Raw genomic sequence first — 16277 nt, 5'->3', positions numbered from 1 at the left:
TCTAGGAGATGGTCCTACAGCCATGCCTATACAGACAGCACTCAACAGACTCAGTGGGTGCTGGGAGAAAAAATGAGCACATTAAGTTGTGAGTAGAAAGAGGGGGTGGAGATAGGAGAAGAACTGAAAGGGAAATAATGGGAAATAGATTTGATCAAAATATGTCACATGCATATATGGATATTAAGAATTTGAAAATAAAAGGAAAACCAGAAACATTTATACAGTCAAAAAGAAATATATACTTACAGGGGTCCTAACAAAAGAGAAGGTGGGGAAGACGAAGAAGTGAAAACAAAAGCACTGTTCAACACTGAGCAGCACTGAGCAGCACTGAGCAGCACTGCTTATTTTCAAGAATTAAGATCATGGCATTTCTATTTCATATACTTCCGATTTCTATTGCAACTTGAAGTATCAAATGCTTTATAACTATCTACATTTTCTACTAGATATTCTAAATTTCTCAGCTGAGAATTCTCCTACCTCAGAACTTAATAGGAAATTAAATTTGGAGGCTGAAGGGAAACTTGAAGACTTTACAGACTATAGTCCTTCAATTATACCAGTTGTCTCAGGCATTAGAGCAACTTAAATTCAATGAGCCCCGCATTTTCTCAGAAAAAAGCAACCAATTTGTTTTTCATTTATTTTGTTTTCCACAGAGATAAGACTCATGCATAGTATCCACTGTGTCAGGCAACACTTTTATATTATGTACTGATAAGGTACAATCTTAGATTTAAAAATATCTTATATTTAAAATCTTATTTTCTAATATTTTCTTAACAAGCAAAAATGAAGATTGACCCAAGCATATGAGTGACAAATAATATTAAATACAGCAAAAAACAAATATAGAAAACTATAAGTGACTTACAAGCAGACATTACAACATTTCAGGCACAGGTATGGTGCACATGTAAGACTATATATCACTCAAAGCAATAGTCTGTTTCTTGTACCTCAAACTTATTATAGCCTTACCAGAAGGGCAAAGAAGCAAGCCCAGCTTCCTCAACAAGGAAGGCCAATAACAGGGAGGGGCTACAATTTTACTCCACATGATAAGCCTCTTGAGAAGAGTTATTCAACTCTGACTTCCCAAGCCAGAGCACTGCACCATTGTACAACACAAACTCAATATACCTTACTCAGCAATTGCAGGTCACAGGAAGGCACACAACTTCTGGGACAAACACACAGCCTGTGCTAGGGTCCTGACCTCCCACACAGGTGAGTGTTAGAATCATTAGCTATAGAGCAGCAGCAATTCCAAGTATATAATGAGCTTTCAGGATTAATTTGGACAGGTATGAGGGCCACCCATACAAAGTCTTCTATTTTGACTGAATAAAACCTTTTCCTAAAAGGATACTTTTTAAAAATACCAACAATGCTTATGCTAAATCACAGATAGCATTCTCTATCTTATTTTAAAGTGTTCAATGCAGCCACAAATATAATGAGACTATAAAATACATACTTGCAAACCTAACTTACTCTTAAGCCCAAATCCCATGTTGGTACCTGAAATGCACAGGTGCCCCTGGCGTTGCACTCTCCAAATGCTGGCTCTTAACCTTGGTGACTGATTTAAAACTCAAGCTCTCTCCTCATAACTATCCAAGGTGTTTGTAATATAAAAACAAAGCCAAAGTTTAAACAAAAAGGAATTTCTAATGTCATCCATGCAGAAGTAAAGTGAGCTATTTGTTCTTGTAGCTATGATGCGTAATTCTCTGTGAAGCTGGAGCCAGTAGTATGAAAATAGCTGTAATCTGTTTTCTCCATAGCGATGCAACTAAAAGAAAGGCCTCTCTAGCACAGCAGGCTATGTGCAGTTTAGTCTGCATTAAGGATACTGTGAGACGAACTAAGGGAAACCTGTTTATCTGGCTTTCTGTACTGTGAATCCAAATTTTAGTTTCTTAGTGGTAGATGTCAAAACGGACACAATCATAAATGCCATGGATCTCAATAAAAGATTAAAATCTGTCAAGTTTAAAAAGTCACAATTCTAAAAGTAAATTTCGGTGTTGAAATCCCAACGGGCCAAATCCTGATCTCACTGAGAGAGCAGAGGTAGATTTTTGTCAGAGGGACAGAATAAGGATCAAGGTCTGGGCGTGGGGTTAGTCCACTTAGATGCAGGATGGTAGCACATGATACAGAAGAACCACCTAGAAATCTGGTCAGACATTATCTTGTATATGTCTGTGAGGTTGTTCAGAGATCAGTGTGGGTAAGTTAGGGATGGTCACCCTTGATACTAACTGATACCAACTATCCAGCCAGGAGACCAGAAAGAACACAGGCAGAAAGTGAGCCACTTTTTCTCCGAGAACTAGAAAGGAGTTTTTCTTTGCTGCATCAGAGATTAGAACACAAGGCTTAGGAGAGGAATTAGCTCATTGGCAGTATGTGTACCTGACGTGTACAAAGTCCTGAGTTCAACCCCTTCCAGAGCAAAAACAATGGTATAAAATAACACAAGTCCAGAATCAGCAGCCGCCAGACTCCCAATAGTCAGCAGGCTTTTATCTTCCTACTATTTAAAGTGTAAGCATTACTTTTGTACAATTTGGTAGGCTGTATCTCTTATTGTTGTACTGTTCCTATTCCAATACTGGAGATACAAATGATATAGATGTTCACACAGTTATAACTCATTTTGTGCATTTTTGTCTCTATAACGGTACCTATGGTATTAATACTTTTTCTATAAAGGTACCTATGGTATTGATACTTTCAGTACCAATTTTGTTTGCATATGTAAATGCAATGAAATTTCCTGAAATTAGTAGTTGTCCACATTATATACTTGTACTCTTATATGATAAAAATTCCCAAGACCTCAGCTTTCTGCTGACTATAAACATAACACTGACCCAAATGGCTTTGATCAGTCTTGTCCAAAGACTTGGGCTACCCACCATGGCATTACAGAGGGCCGGAGTTATAAAGCTGGATGCATGCAATTGCCAATGGTAGTGACACACATGTAGACTTTTGCTTTCTGACTTGGTTCATTATGAATGCAGCGCATCTGCTCATAACTTTATGTGACTTGTATAAATAAACCTGAGTGTTTAGCTCAGCAAAAATGTTTCTGTTCTTACATATATTATTGTAGAAAGTGGCCCATGAAGTATTACGCCAACATTTCCCTATCTTTCTCCTATAAATCTCTATTTAAAAATATAAACAAATCCAGGTGTAGTACATGCCTTTAACCCTGGCATCAGGAAGGCAGAAGGTGGTGGATCTTTGAGAGTTTGAGGCCATCCTGGGCTATACAGCAATTTACAAGGAAGCCATATACACATACACATATATACACATACATGCATGTAAAATGACTTCTATAGAATTTTAAATATTTCTCCATAACTCTATTTATGAGATTTAAAACTTCTGGGACTTTAGACTTCAGGAGTTTCCATCACCTTTTAATTTCAACATCTGGGATTACAGCATATTGGTATTCTGGGGAATTGTGAGTCAAATCTAGGACCAAAGGTTGGATATATACTTTATACTGATTGTCAATGAAAGTATTCATTTGAAATAAACAAGATCAAGTGACATAGCAGAGTTACAATCACAGCTTTACACATTCATTTCTGGTTTTAAGTTTAAAAACAAAAAAGTAGTAACTTCTCAATCAACACAATTTTTTAATGGAAAAGTTCTTTAAATTTTCATCTACTTTTAAACCAAAAACAAACAAGGCAACACAGACATAAATGAGCCACCCGGGAGATGTGTTGTTTTTTTTCCTCTCCATTCAGCAGTGGTTATATGCAGGGAAGGCACAGGTCAGAGAGAGAGAACCAAGTGGCATCATGGGATTACCGTAAGTTAGGATGTACAGAGGTTTCCCATTTGTGTCCATGGTGGTCAGGCACGGGGCCTTCGGAGAGATGGTTCCCCATCGTTGTAGTGCAGCTTCTAAAGAGGGTGGCCAGTTTGTGACGACTCCCAACTGCTCCCCTCTTGTGGCCAGCATCTGGGCACCCTCTGGCTTTGGTTGGTTTGGATCTGGTTGTTGAACTAAATACATTTAAACATACAATATTTTTAAGAAAAAGATATCCATTGAGTAATAATTTTAGTTGTTTATAAGAAACCTAAGATTGATACTTAAAGGCTGATGCAAAACATGCTTTTCTAAAACCAAACCACCATAGATATAACAAAAGCACTGAGTGCTTACAATTTCCAAGGCAACACAGGATGGGGAACTTAGGTGGGTGTGAGAACATTTGTAGATAACAGACAAAACTGAAGCACATGCCTTGATTCTCACATTTTAATGCCTGGGTTTAAAGTTAGCACACTGTATTGAAAACTCTAAAAGGTTCAGTTCTTACATTATATTTTCCCTTGAATGACAAGATATAGGCAGAAATCTACAAATACTCTGAATAACAAAAACAGGGTAAAAGTACTTTCAAGAATAAAACTAAAAGCCTCAACATAGAACACAGTCCCTTTTTTTTTTTTTTTTTTTTTTTAGTCTAGATAGGTGTGAAACTGAAATTATTTCACCTATTTCTAGAAAAGCATTCTCTCTCAGAGTTTGAGGTATCACTTCAACCTCCTATTTGGAAAATCAGCTGAATCTTCCATACATTTTATTGTATTTTTCAATGTTCATGTGTATATTTTGCATGGTATACATGTATGCATGTGTGAGCATTTGGTCACATATACAAATGAGTGTGCATTTGGAGGCTGGAGATTGATGTGAAAAACTGTCCTCCATTATTCCTCTACCTTATTCATTGAGGCAGGGTCTCTCAGTCAAATCTAGAACTCACAGATGAGGCCAGTCTCACTCCGAAGCTTTCTCTGATGATCTTGTCTATACTTTCCCAAACTGCATTCTGTGTGAGTTTTAGAGATCTGAAATCCTATCCTCACACCGGTGCCAAGCACGTATTCCCATTGTCATCTGTTTCTCCATCCCTCAGCTGAGTCTGTTGCAAGATATTTCCTATCCATTCACATTGAGGCAGTGAGAGGCCAGTGATTGGAGGGGAGAGGGAAGGAGGAGCTAAGAGAAGCGAGGGGTGGAGAGAAGCTAGGTGGACTAAATGAGCAGGATATCCAGATGGCTTCTGGTGTTTTGGAGAGGGTAGAAATATTGGGAAATATTGGGAAAATAGATAATACTTTATCACTGTAAATTGGCATTATGTAATTGGAAGTTTTATATACATAAATATATTTAGTTAACTTCAAGTTTAAGAGTCATGCTTTACTGGATACTTGGAAGGAGTAGTGCAAAGACATGGCGGGGTGGTACTCTTTATTAATTATTACCCACTACAAGTCTTAACTTCAGATAACAAATAAACAAGAAGCTTGGGTTTGATCCAACAACAGATTTCTTGTGTTTCAATTTTAAGTTGTCTAGTTGAAGCCCCCATCATTCACTCTAACTGAGGTAGGGGGCAGAATCGTTACTGTGTTTCTCCAATCTCATAAGTTGGTGAAGAAAAGAACCCTTTGGCTTTGAGCCAAGGATCTCTATCATTTCATTTTGCTTTTATATCACAGCACTGAGTCCTTATGAAGAAGCCTAAGTCACAGAACAGCGGCACACTGTGCTGAGGGGGCAGATGGCTTCAAAGCTCTAACTGCATAGCACTTGGTGTACCTTTCAGATATGCATTGGGAACAGCAACCCACACTGACGTAGAGTTCTATTATTGAGGGAAGGCTAGATTATCACTCTTAACAAAATAAAGACACTTTGCATAAAATGTAGCACTGTACAAGGAGCCAAGGACTTCATAAAAGAAGGGGTAGAAAAAAATTACTTACCTTCTAACAATTCCTCAAAGTCATCAACAAAGAATTCTCGTAATGGTGGCCGCTTCGGTCGTTTAAGGGTATTGACAAGCTGCTGAATTTTTGCTGATACCCGGCTACTTACTGGTACACCTGAAAAATAGGAACCACCATAGACATGAACAAATAAACCCTGGAAGGAATAAGAGAATTTATGAACAATTTCCCAAACAACGTTTTTGTTTCTTGTCATGGGAATACATCCTAAGGCCTAATCTAATAATGGTGTCTCAGCACTGACCTATACTTCCATTGCCTGGAAAGATTTTTTCAAAGTGTACTTTCAAAGCCAAAAAGTAAGTAAAGCTCTGAAAAACATGAAAAAATAGCCATAGTTCTCAATATCTAAACACAGTATCTTCTCATCAATTAATCCAGATCAATTTGGTTCTGATGAATCCAAAACTAGTGGCTTAGAAGCTTAGGTGAGAATGTTAGTACTACTGCTGTGTATGATTCTGAGGTGAGGGAACACACAGTATGAAACACTGGACTGCACAACACAGGAGTCAGAAGTTTAGAATGAATAACCTAATTTTGACATAATTTACAGAGAATCTACCCAATTCTGAAACTTGACAGATTTCAAAGTTAACAAAAGATTTAAAATAATGATAAGAATAACATCAATGATCAGTTTCAGTAGTGGGTCTATACAAGAGAACTAAAGCCAATGCTGTAGGATGGAAGGACAGCCAATCCTATAAAAAATGGAATGGTGAGAGGTTTAACTGATATTTATGTATAAGTAGCATTAGGACTTCAACCATGCTGAGTACAGCATGCCAACTGTTAAAGAGATGGCCAGAGCAAGATAGTTAATTGTGAACCATTCAGTTATCATAGCAACATTAACAACATTGTAAAGAGCATTTATTACAGTAAGTTGATACTGTTTTATCCATTTTTCATAATGTTAAAAAATAACCTGTAATTTTACTGTCAGATCCTATGCTAACTTTTATGACCCCTTGTAAGAATATAACACAATTGAAGCAAAATGCAGCAGAAAGTTTACATCTGAGGTGTGCTGATTTGCATTGAACACTGGGAACTAGTAATGTTACTATAAAACACCATGATTAAAAATGTGAGAACTAAGAGTAGCCTTTTACTCTGTGTTTTATCCAAGCACTGATAATTTACTTCTAATTTTGAGAAAAAAAGATGACTCCTTCTCCCAAAATCTAAGACATTAACAACACCCCTGTAAATCATTTTGGTTTTTTTCACTTAACTTAATTTTGCCTTCTGAAGTAGATAATCAAGGTCTTAACACATACTGTAATTTCTTAAAGACTCTAATGACTCAACCAGTATTAGTTATATATTACCAAAAACATCAACATCTCATTAAATCTATTTCTTCTCATGGCTAAATTATGCAATATTTACATTCTTTTTAATAAGGAGAAATTCTTAGACAATTTGGAGATAATTTACATTTTTGGTCAGATCACCTTCTAAAAAAGTTCCTAAGGAAATTGACAAGCAATGAGTGTCTAGAAGTAGGGCCTTCAGTCAGAAAGATCAATAATGGTCATAGTAAGGACGGAAGTACAAAGTTCACACAGGAGGAAGCTCCTCACTGTCAGACATACCATCCCCTGTCTCCATGAGCTCAGCATTGCCATACTTTGGTGCTGTCCGGGATGTGGTGGAGCCCTGCGGCCTTTCCACTTGTATTGAGTGTTCTGAGGTGTATGTGGTTACATCAGGAGGTGCAGAATGATTTTCTGTAAAGAAGCACAGGAGATAATTTTCTTATGAGCCTCACGGTTATTCTGAAGGCCAAACAATAGGGCCTCAAAAATGTCTAGAATATGACAAACTCATACAAAACAGTCATTTTGATCCAATATAGTGACACAAGCCTGTATTCCAAACACTTGGAAACAGATGTAATGAAGTAAGTCTAGTCCTATATATATATTAAAAAAAAATACCTCATAAAATGAAAAAAAAAAGATTATTCTAAACCAAGGTCAGCCACAAAACTCCCAAACGTGATTAATATTAAAACAATGTATACAATCCCTAGTGAATAACAGGTAAAGATCAGATTTAATTTCATACAGGAGCAAGATCAGTGAATCTCTGTAGCATTTAAACTAGAGTACTGCCTAACATGACCAAAGGATAAAGTATCATACGCAGTGCACTTGTCTGTAGAAGCAAGGTACTTTTCTTACTGTGACAACAGAGGTAGCAGGACTTAAAGGACAGCATTGTTGATTCCAGGAGAGCAGGGGAAACATTTTAATCTCTCTGTGCCTCAGTTTTTCTACATATCAAATTGAAGCAATAATGGTGATCCCCTTATATATTGGGTTGATTTAACAAATTAATACATGCAAAATTCTCAAGATATTCCTGATAGTGAGATACACCAAGAGTAGTTAACTAATAGTTTAACAGTTAATTAAAACACGAATAGTCCTAAATAGGTACTCAAAAAAACCTTATAATGTATTAAGTGTATTAAGTGTCATTCCATGGCTGTCTTATTTAAAGATAGTATTGCTGTGATAAAATAGCAAACAAACAAACTTGGAGAAGAAGGGGATTATTTGGCTTACACTTCTATAGCACTGTTCATTATCAAAGATATTCAGGACAGCCACTCAAACAGGGAAGAAACTCGGAGACAGGAGCTGATGCAGAAACCATGGAGGGGTGCTACTTACTGGCTTGTATCCTGTGGTTTACTCAGACTGCTTTCTTATAGAATACCAGCCCAAGGACAGCACCATCCACAATGGGCAGGGCTCTCCCTCATCAATCACTAATTAAGTAAATGCTCTACAAGCTTGCCTACAGCCTGATCTTAGGTAGGCATTTTCTTAATTGAAGTTCCCTCCTCTCAGATGTCTTTAGCTTATATCAAGTTGGCATAGAACTATCCAGTACAAATGGCCACAGAACAGGGCAAACTTCCCCCCTATAGTATTCAGAGTCAAGCTCTTCAATGGTTAAACGGCATTGGAACAGGTTTTTATAATTATTAGAGCATTAAGTCCATGTCCAAGAGATGATCAATGAATTAGACATATGTGAATTCTAATAATGCATATCAGAATGCTAACTTTGATCACTAATGCATAATATATGGAAACTTTAGATTGCTTCCTTTATACTACTCCATATTAAAAGTATATAGCCTGATACTGCCTGAAGGTGGCTGCCTTAGTCTCTGTTCTATTGCTGTGAGAAAAGACACCATAACCAAGGCAATTCTTTTTTTTTTAAAGATAAGATTTATTTATTTTATGTGTATTAGTACACTGTAGTCTTCAAATGCACCAGAAGAGGGCATCGGATCCCATTACAGGTGGTTGTAAGCCATCATATGGTTGCTGGGAATTGAACTCAGGACCTCTGGAAGAACAGCCAGTGTTCTTAATAGCTGAGCCATCTCTTCAGCCCCAACCAAGGCAATTCCATAAAAGAAAGCATGTAATTGGAGGCTCACTTACAGTTCCACGCTTAAATCCATTATCACCACAGCAGGAGCACAGCAATAGGCACAGCAGGCAGGATGAGCAGTAGTTGAGAACCACATCTTGATCTGCTGGCAGGGAGAGTGCACCTGGGCCCAGCATGCGCTTTTAAAACCTCAAAACCCACCATCCCTCAGTAACACATTTCCTCCAACAAGGCCACATCCATGTCTAACCTTTCACACCATGCTGCTCTCTAATGACTAAGCACTCAATCTAAAGAGGCTGTTCTTACTCACCATGACATGGTGTTTCATGGATACCTCCATCAACAAAAGCACAGAAACACCACATAGGAAAACATGTCGTCAAATAGGCTGTAAAAAGCACTTTTATAGTCAGAGACCTAAAACAAGAAGATGAAGGCCACCCTGTTGGATCCTGGTCATAAATGTGCACAAGAGTCTTGGGGTTCTGCGTATGTTCTTGAATGACAGAAAACCTTCCACTGACTTGAGGGGATTTTGTCTAGTAGGCAAATACACACATATCAAGCATGTGGATAATGACTAAATTTCTACAGAAATTTCCTTGCATGTACTATACAACTCTCTTAGATAAAGATTGGTAGCTGGAAGGGAGTAATCTACCTTCCTGAGGAGGCTTCAAATGGCCAACTCTGGGTGACCGACCCATCTTATCCACCAGATCCTCCCTGAGAGCCTTTGGTTCCAAATACTTGAACAAGAAGTTTGAGAAATATACACATGACTGAACCACATGGGTCCAAGTTCTGTAATGAAGCTCCCATACCTTTTGGTTCCTATTTTATAATTGATGGTGACACCTATCTTACACTCACCTCACAATGGCAGTGAGGGAAATACACATACACTAGTGCTATACTTCACTACCATTGTACACACACTGTACTGGAGGAGAGATTTCTCACCAGCATGTCCTTCTGTGGTGTACACAAGAACATTCAACAGCCAGTTAGAATCAGTTGTTGTATAAGGCTTGAGTCAAGGGATGTTCTGTAGAATCAAAGGTGACAACAGTCTCCTAACAAGACCGTTCAGCATGTTCCTTCCTTAGAGTATCATGCTCTTTAACGGTTCTCAGCTTGCAACTCAGCTCTTAGTACATCAGAATGTGACTGGATATGTGGGGTCAAGTAACCTTTGTAGATGGTTACCAAAACAAGTGAACAAACAAAAATAAAGCTAGAGGAATGGACCTTAACCTACTATATTTGATGACCACATCAGAAAGGGCAATCAGGTCAGAGAGATAGCTCAGTAAATTACTGAGCAAGTGTGATGACTTCCGTTTCATCCCAGGAGCCCACAAAGCAAAATGAGACAAGAGACTTCCAAAAGTTGTCTTCCTATATCCACATATGTTCCATGGTGCACATGTTCTCTCCACATGCATACCAAAACAAACCAACACACAAGCAATCAACTAGGTAAATATTTTTTAAAGAAAGACTCAGGGTACAGACATAGACGGAGAAAAGACCATGTGGGGATTACAAAAGGCGTGGTTTCTTCTGAGCTAGGAGAGAGGCCTCTGAGAACTCAACACTGCTTATACCTGCACATCGCTAACTTCTAGGCCCCAGAGCTAAGGAATCAAGACTTCCTGTTCAAGTCTCACAGTCCATGGCATTTTACTACGACCACCAGATAAACTGCTCCATATCCTTACAGGTAGTTTCTGAGAACCTAGCCCCAGGATGGTGTGCCTTTGCCAGGAGCAGTCATCTGAGTACTAGAGGGAGGAGCAGGATGAAGGACATGCCACGTGGTTACTCCTATGAGAGGAGATAGGGAAAAAGAATCATCCAAGTTTCCTCTTTGTCTTCTTGTATTTAACCTTGTCACACTCGTCTGTGCTTCTGACAAATAGGCTCTTATGCATGTTTCCAAATGATCTAATTCTCTAGAACTCCACTACCTCATGGCCAAACATACCCTCTGGGACATATCACTGCAAAACAAACAAACAAACAAAACCCCCATAATCCATGCTAGCTTGTAATGATCAAGATCCTAAATGCATCCTGTAAAATAGAAACCTCGGGGTGTGAACATCCTGAGGTTTAATTTGATTCACATTAGCCATGCATTCAACATAATTTATCATTAGGACTATCCAATCAGAGTTTGCATTAAACAGATTTCACACTTCTATGAGGGAGGGAATAATGATTCTAATACATCTGATAGTATAAAAAAAATAGAAACAATGACAGCTAAGTAACTAAGTATTTCCAGATTTAAATGTGCTGGTTAGTTTTTATCATCCACTTGACACAACCTATGATATATGGTGGGGTGTGGGGTGGGGGGTGGGGGGCTAGGGAGATTTCATTTGAAGAACTGTTCAATTAGAGAGGCCTGTGGCCTAATGACTAAAGAATTCTCTTAATTGATGATAATGAGAGGGCCCAGCCAACTGTGGGAAGTATTGTCCACAGGCAGGATATCTTGGGCTATACAAGAAAGCTAGTCAAGTAAGCCAGAGAATAAGCCAGTAAGAAGCATTCCTCACATGATTTCCAATTGTTTGTGCCCTGACATCCCATGAGACAGGCCCATCCAACCACTCAGCCTACCCAGTCTGCCCTGCTATTTCAGGTTCTTGGCAGGTTGGCAAGTCATGGGCTAGGCTGCTACAAAACAGTATAAACCAAAATACTTCAATAAGGATGCAGATATTTAAATAAAGAGGACAAGCAGAATGCTCTAGAGTCCTGGCATTGAAACTTAAATGTTGTCCAAACTGTAGGTGACACCCAGACAAGCCACAAGATTTGCGTGAACACAGGCTGGCCATACCTCCTTTTGATCAGGTGTAAATATTCCTCTTAAAAACACAACTGCACTAGACATGACATAGTCCTCCACAAAGGCACCTGATGGTGACAGAAAAGCAGAAGCACCCTTACGATATCAAAGCATCCAAATGTGTTTGCCAACCACTGCTTATTCCAGGAGATTCAGTCAGCTTGAGTTCTTACCAAACCAATATCCTCTCCCATGTGTAATCAAGCAGAAGATAAAACATTCCTCTGCAGTATCCCCACAGTAGAAATTGAATAAAATGGTCTCTACTGGGGATGCAGCAACAACTATTGTCTCAGCCCAGAGTAATATACTAAGGAAGATCTGCTATAACACACAAATAAGAACACACACACACACACACACACACACACACACACACACACAATGATACTCCTACTACACTCAGGAAAATATTATACCCTATTACAGCCAGGAAAATGTTGATTTCTTTTTGTAGTTATTCAGCTACACAACAACCCTCTTCTAACACTGCTTCTACCACAGACTGATCTTTCCTGTTTGCTAAACTCCTAAAGTGATTCATAACTGATCTTAAATCTATATTATCTATAAAACAAACCAAGAGAAGGTTAGGTTGGAAAAGGCTGCTGTGGTTCCATATTTAAGGATCTAAGAGTCAAGATCATCTTTTATTATTATACACAGTTACCCATACACTCTTCCTCATACTTATGATATAGAAATCCCAGAAAGATGTGAAAACAAGGCTAGAACTATTATTTCCTCAATGTGACTGTAGAAATCCAACGACATAGTGTCCTGCAACCAAACAGGAACTGCTGCTGAGGATTCCCTGAACATAGGCCAGATTAGGGATTTCACTTAGCCTTTTGTCCTGTGTCAGGTCCCAAGAATGAATCTGAGAAACTCATGAGCACAGATGTGTGAATGACTATTACTAATTTCTAAATTAAATGCACTTAAAACACAGGTAATTAGAAGTCAGTGGCTAGGTGAAATTTTATCTTGTGTACCAATGAAGCATTCTTTTGAAATCAAATGCTAATTTCCTCCAGAGTGGAATGTGCAGAAGATAAAGGATGATTAACATACTTTAGGAGCTAATAAGCATTATTTGGATTTTAACACGTCAAGGTAAAATGTGTTTTGAAGATCACATTATGAAATCATTTCTAGCAGAAAGTGACAGGTCCCTATCCATGTTTTCTTTCTTTTTTTTTTCTTCGATATATTTTTTATTTACATTTCAAATGATTTCCCCTTTTCTAGCCCCCCACTCCCCGAAAGTCCCGCAAGCCCCCTTCTCTCACCCTGTCCTCCCACCCACCCCTTCCCACTTCCCCATTCTGGTTTTGCTGAATACTGCTTCACTGAGTCTTTCCAGAACCAGGGGCCACTCCTCCTTTCTTCTTGTACCTCATTTGATGTGTGGATTATGTTTTGGGTATTCCAGTTTTCTAGGTTAATATCCACTTATTAGTGAGTGCATACCATGATTCACCTTTTGAGTCAGGGTTACCTCACTTAGTATGATGTTCTCTAGCTCCATCCATTTGCCTAAGAATTTCATGAATTCATTGTTTCTAATGGCTGAATAGTACTCCATTGTGTAGATATACCACATTTTTTGCATCCACTCTTCTGTTGAGGGATACCTGGGTTCTTTCCAGCATCTGGCAATTTATAAATAGGGCTGCTATGAACATAGTAGAGCATGTATCCTTATTACATGGTGGGGAATCCTCTGGGTATATGCCCAGGAGTGGTATAGCAGGATCTTCTGGAAGTGAGGTGCCCAGTTTTCAGAGGAACCGCCAGACATGTTTTAAACATCTTGATAGTAAAATGGAGGACTGGACACAGAACTCCACTGACAATCTCTATTCTGCCTTGCATTATCTGATAGAAGACTTTTAGTTTGCTTTTGGAGTAATCTGAATTGACAAACTATGAGTAGTGATTTTGCCTGGCACTGGTTTTAGAATTATCAGCACACAGATGTGCCTTTGTTTGTGAAGCTTCTTTAGTGCTGGAGACACCATGCTCAACAGCTGCACTGGTACATGCACACAGAGACTAAAATTCTCTGTCCCTTCACACGAAAAGTTTGCTGAGCTGCTCTGAAATTATAATGCTTTAACCACAATACTGCCTCCAGTTGAGAGAGAGGTTGGGGCAATAGGGGGATCTTAGCCCTTAGAAGCCAGGCTGTGGTAACATCACCAATTAGTATACATGTGCTGTTTCAAGGCTAAGAGTGTTTGAAAATTATAAATACTTATGATGATTACAGATAAATAAGGATGATTTATAATAGTGGCTATTCAAACTCTCTGAATGAGTTTCTTAATAAAGAAGACTCCACAAGCAAAACATCCAACTGCCTGGCTCTTGCTCATTATAGAACAAATAGTGTATCTCTGTGGTAGATAATCAAAGATTTTTACACATTAGTTTTTGTTGTGTATTTGTGTTTACATCTATACATACCATTGTGCACTTATGTGGGTATGCACATGAGTGGAGGGCACAACTTGACATTGAGTGTCTTTCTCCCATTGATCTAACTATTTTTTGAGACAGGGACGGTGATAGCTGTTCTTGGTTGTCAAATTGACAACACCTGGAATTAACTAAAACTCAGCTGACTGGTGCACCTGTGAAGATTTCCCTTAATTAGATCATTTGAAATGGGAAGACACATCTTTAATCCGTATCTTCTGTGGTGGGAAGATCCACCTTTAGGCTAGGCAACACCTTCTGGTGGTAGCCTAAATAAAGGATACAGAGGAAAAAGGCTTTGCTCTTCCCTGGTTTCTTTGATCTCATTGGCAAGTTCATTCCGTCAGTAGCATTAGCATCCACTTCATCCAATTCTGACTTATAAACACCACCTGAGATATCTAGCCTCCTGGTCTGAGCTACTGGATTTCTTAACTTTCGACTTGCCAGATAGCCATTGTTGGACTAGCTGAACCACAGCCTGCTAGCCATTCTAATGAACCCAGTACATACACTAATACAGGGTCACTAACTGAGCAGGAACTCAGCATTTTTCCACACTGGCTGGTCAATAAGCTCTGGGAATCTCTCTGACTCACTAGGACAAGCATTACAGACAGGGGCTACAGACCCAGCTCTATTACACGGCTGGTGGAGAGCCAAGCTCGGGTCCTGATGCCTGCATGGCAAGCGTTTACCAAGTGAGATATCTTCCCAGCTCAACTTGTTATCTTCTTAGTAGAATAAAAGAATTTTTATGAGAATTCAGTAATGCAAACAGTGTGTATTGAAAGCAGCATTCATGTCAACTGAATTCTAAAACATTTTTGGAAAAGCAATTACTTTTATAAAGATTGGGTTAATTAAAAATACATTCTCAGCATACTCTGAGACATTGTTGTCAGATGAAGGCATTATCAAAAGATTACAGAGGCTTAAAATCAAGAAAAATGCATGTATACACTCTGCTTTTCAATGTATAACATAATGCTATCTGTTGTGCTTTGTTCTTAGTTCTTACTATACAGCTATATTAATACAGTGAGTGTGTTCAATTTCCCTACTTATGTGACCTAAGTCCTATATTTTACTCAACATTTTCAAATACATATTACTGAGTTTAAGCTCATTTTAGTAAACATACTGGCTAGACTAAGTTACATTTCTCAACTTTTCACACTGATAAAATTTTACAGAGCAATAACCCCTTCATTTCTAACTAAAGTTCTTTAGAGTTTTTAATTTTCTTTTATTTTGCTGTATGTAAGATGGAATAAGCCACAAAAAGCAAATACTAAGCTAAAATGCCCAGCTTTATAATTCTTAGTAAATACTTTCATAATTACAATGAATGAGCCAGGTCACTCTGAGTTGGGGTGTGCCCCAGTGGTACCCTAGGTTTAATGCCAAGGAAACAAGTTCTGGTTATGGTGATGGAGAGAAGGCCAGCAACTCAGACAGTGGATTAGTCCATCAGTACTGCAATGAGGACATCAGCCTGCCCCTTTGTTCTAGCATTCTATAGTCTCAGAACTCAGCACTGTCAGGTTCGAGGCTTTGCTTCAGATGTAGAGTAACAAGCAGACTTTGCCATATACACAGCACGCGCCACAGGAAAAAGTAAAATGAGAGCTCA

The 16277-nt window shown here is 38.6% G+C and overlaps 1 protein-coding gene across 2 annotated transcripts in view; it reads right to left on the bottom strand.

Annotated features, from left to right (window-relative positions):
• The window catches only part of Dip2c (disco interacting protein 2 homolog C), a 409010-nt gene that overhangs the window by 123798 nt on the left and 268935 nt on the right, over window positions 1–16277 (bottom strand). For both annotated transcript variants that reach the window (XM_052157069.1, XM_052157070.1), the window contains 3 exons: window positions 7464–7598; window positions 5836–5955; window positions 3859–4056 (listed from right to left, as the gene is read on the bottom strand). In XM_052157069.1, the coding sequence (XP_052013029.1) occupies window positions 3859–4056; window positions 5836–5955; window positions 7464–7598 (453 nt within the window). The remainder of the gene's footprint in view (window positions 1–3858; window positions 4057–5835; window positions 5956–7463; window positions 7599–16277) is intronic.

The sequence above is a fragment of the Apodemus sylvaticus genome, chromosome 14, assembly GCF_947179515.1.
Source record: "Apodemus sylvaticus chromosome 14, mApoSyl1.1, whole genome shotgun sequence".
Taxonomy (NCBI): domain Eukaryota; kingdom Metazoa; phylum Chordata; class Mammalia; order Rodentia; family Muridae; genus Apodemus; species Apodemus sylvaticus.
This window is presented reverse-complemented; position numbering and strand designations above follow the sequence as displayed.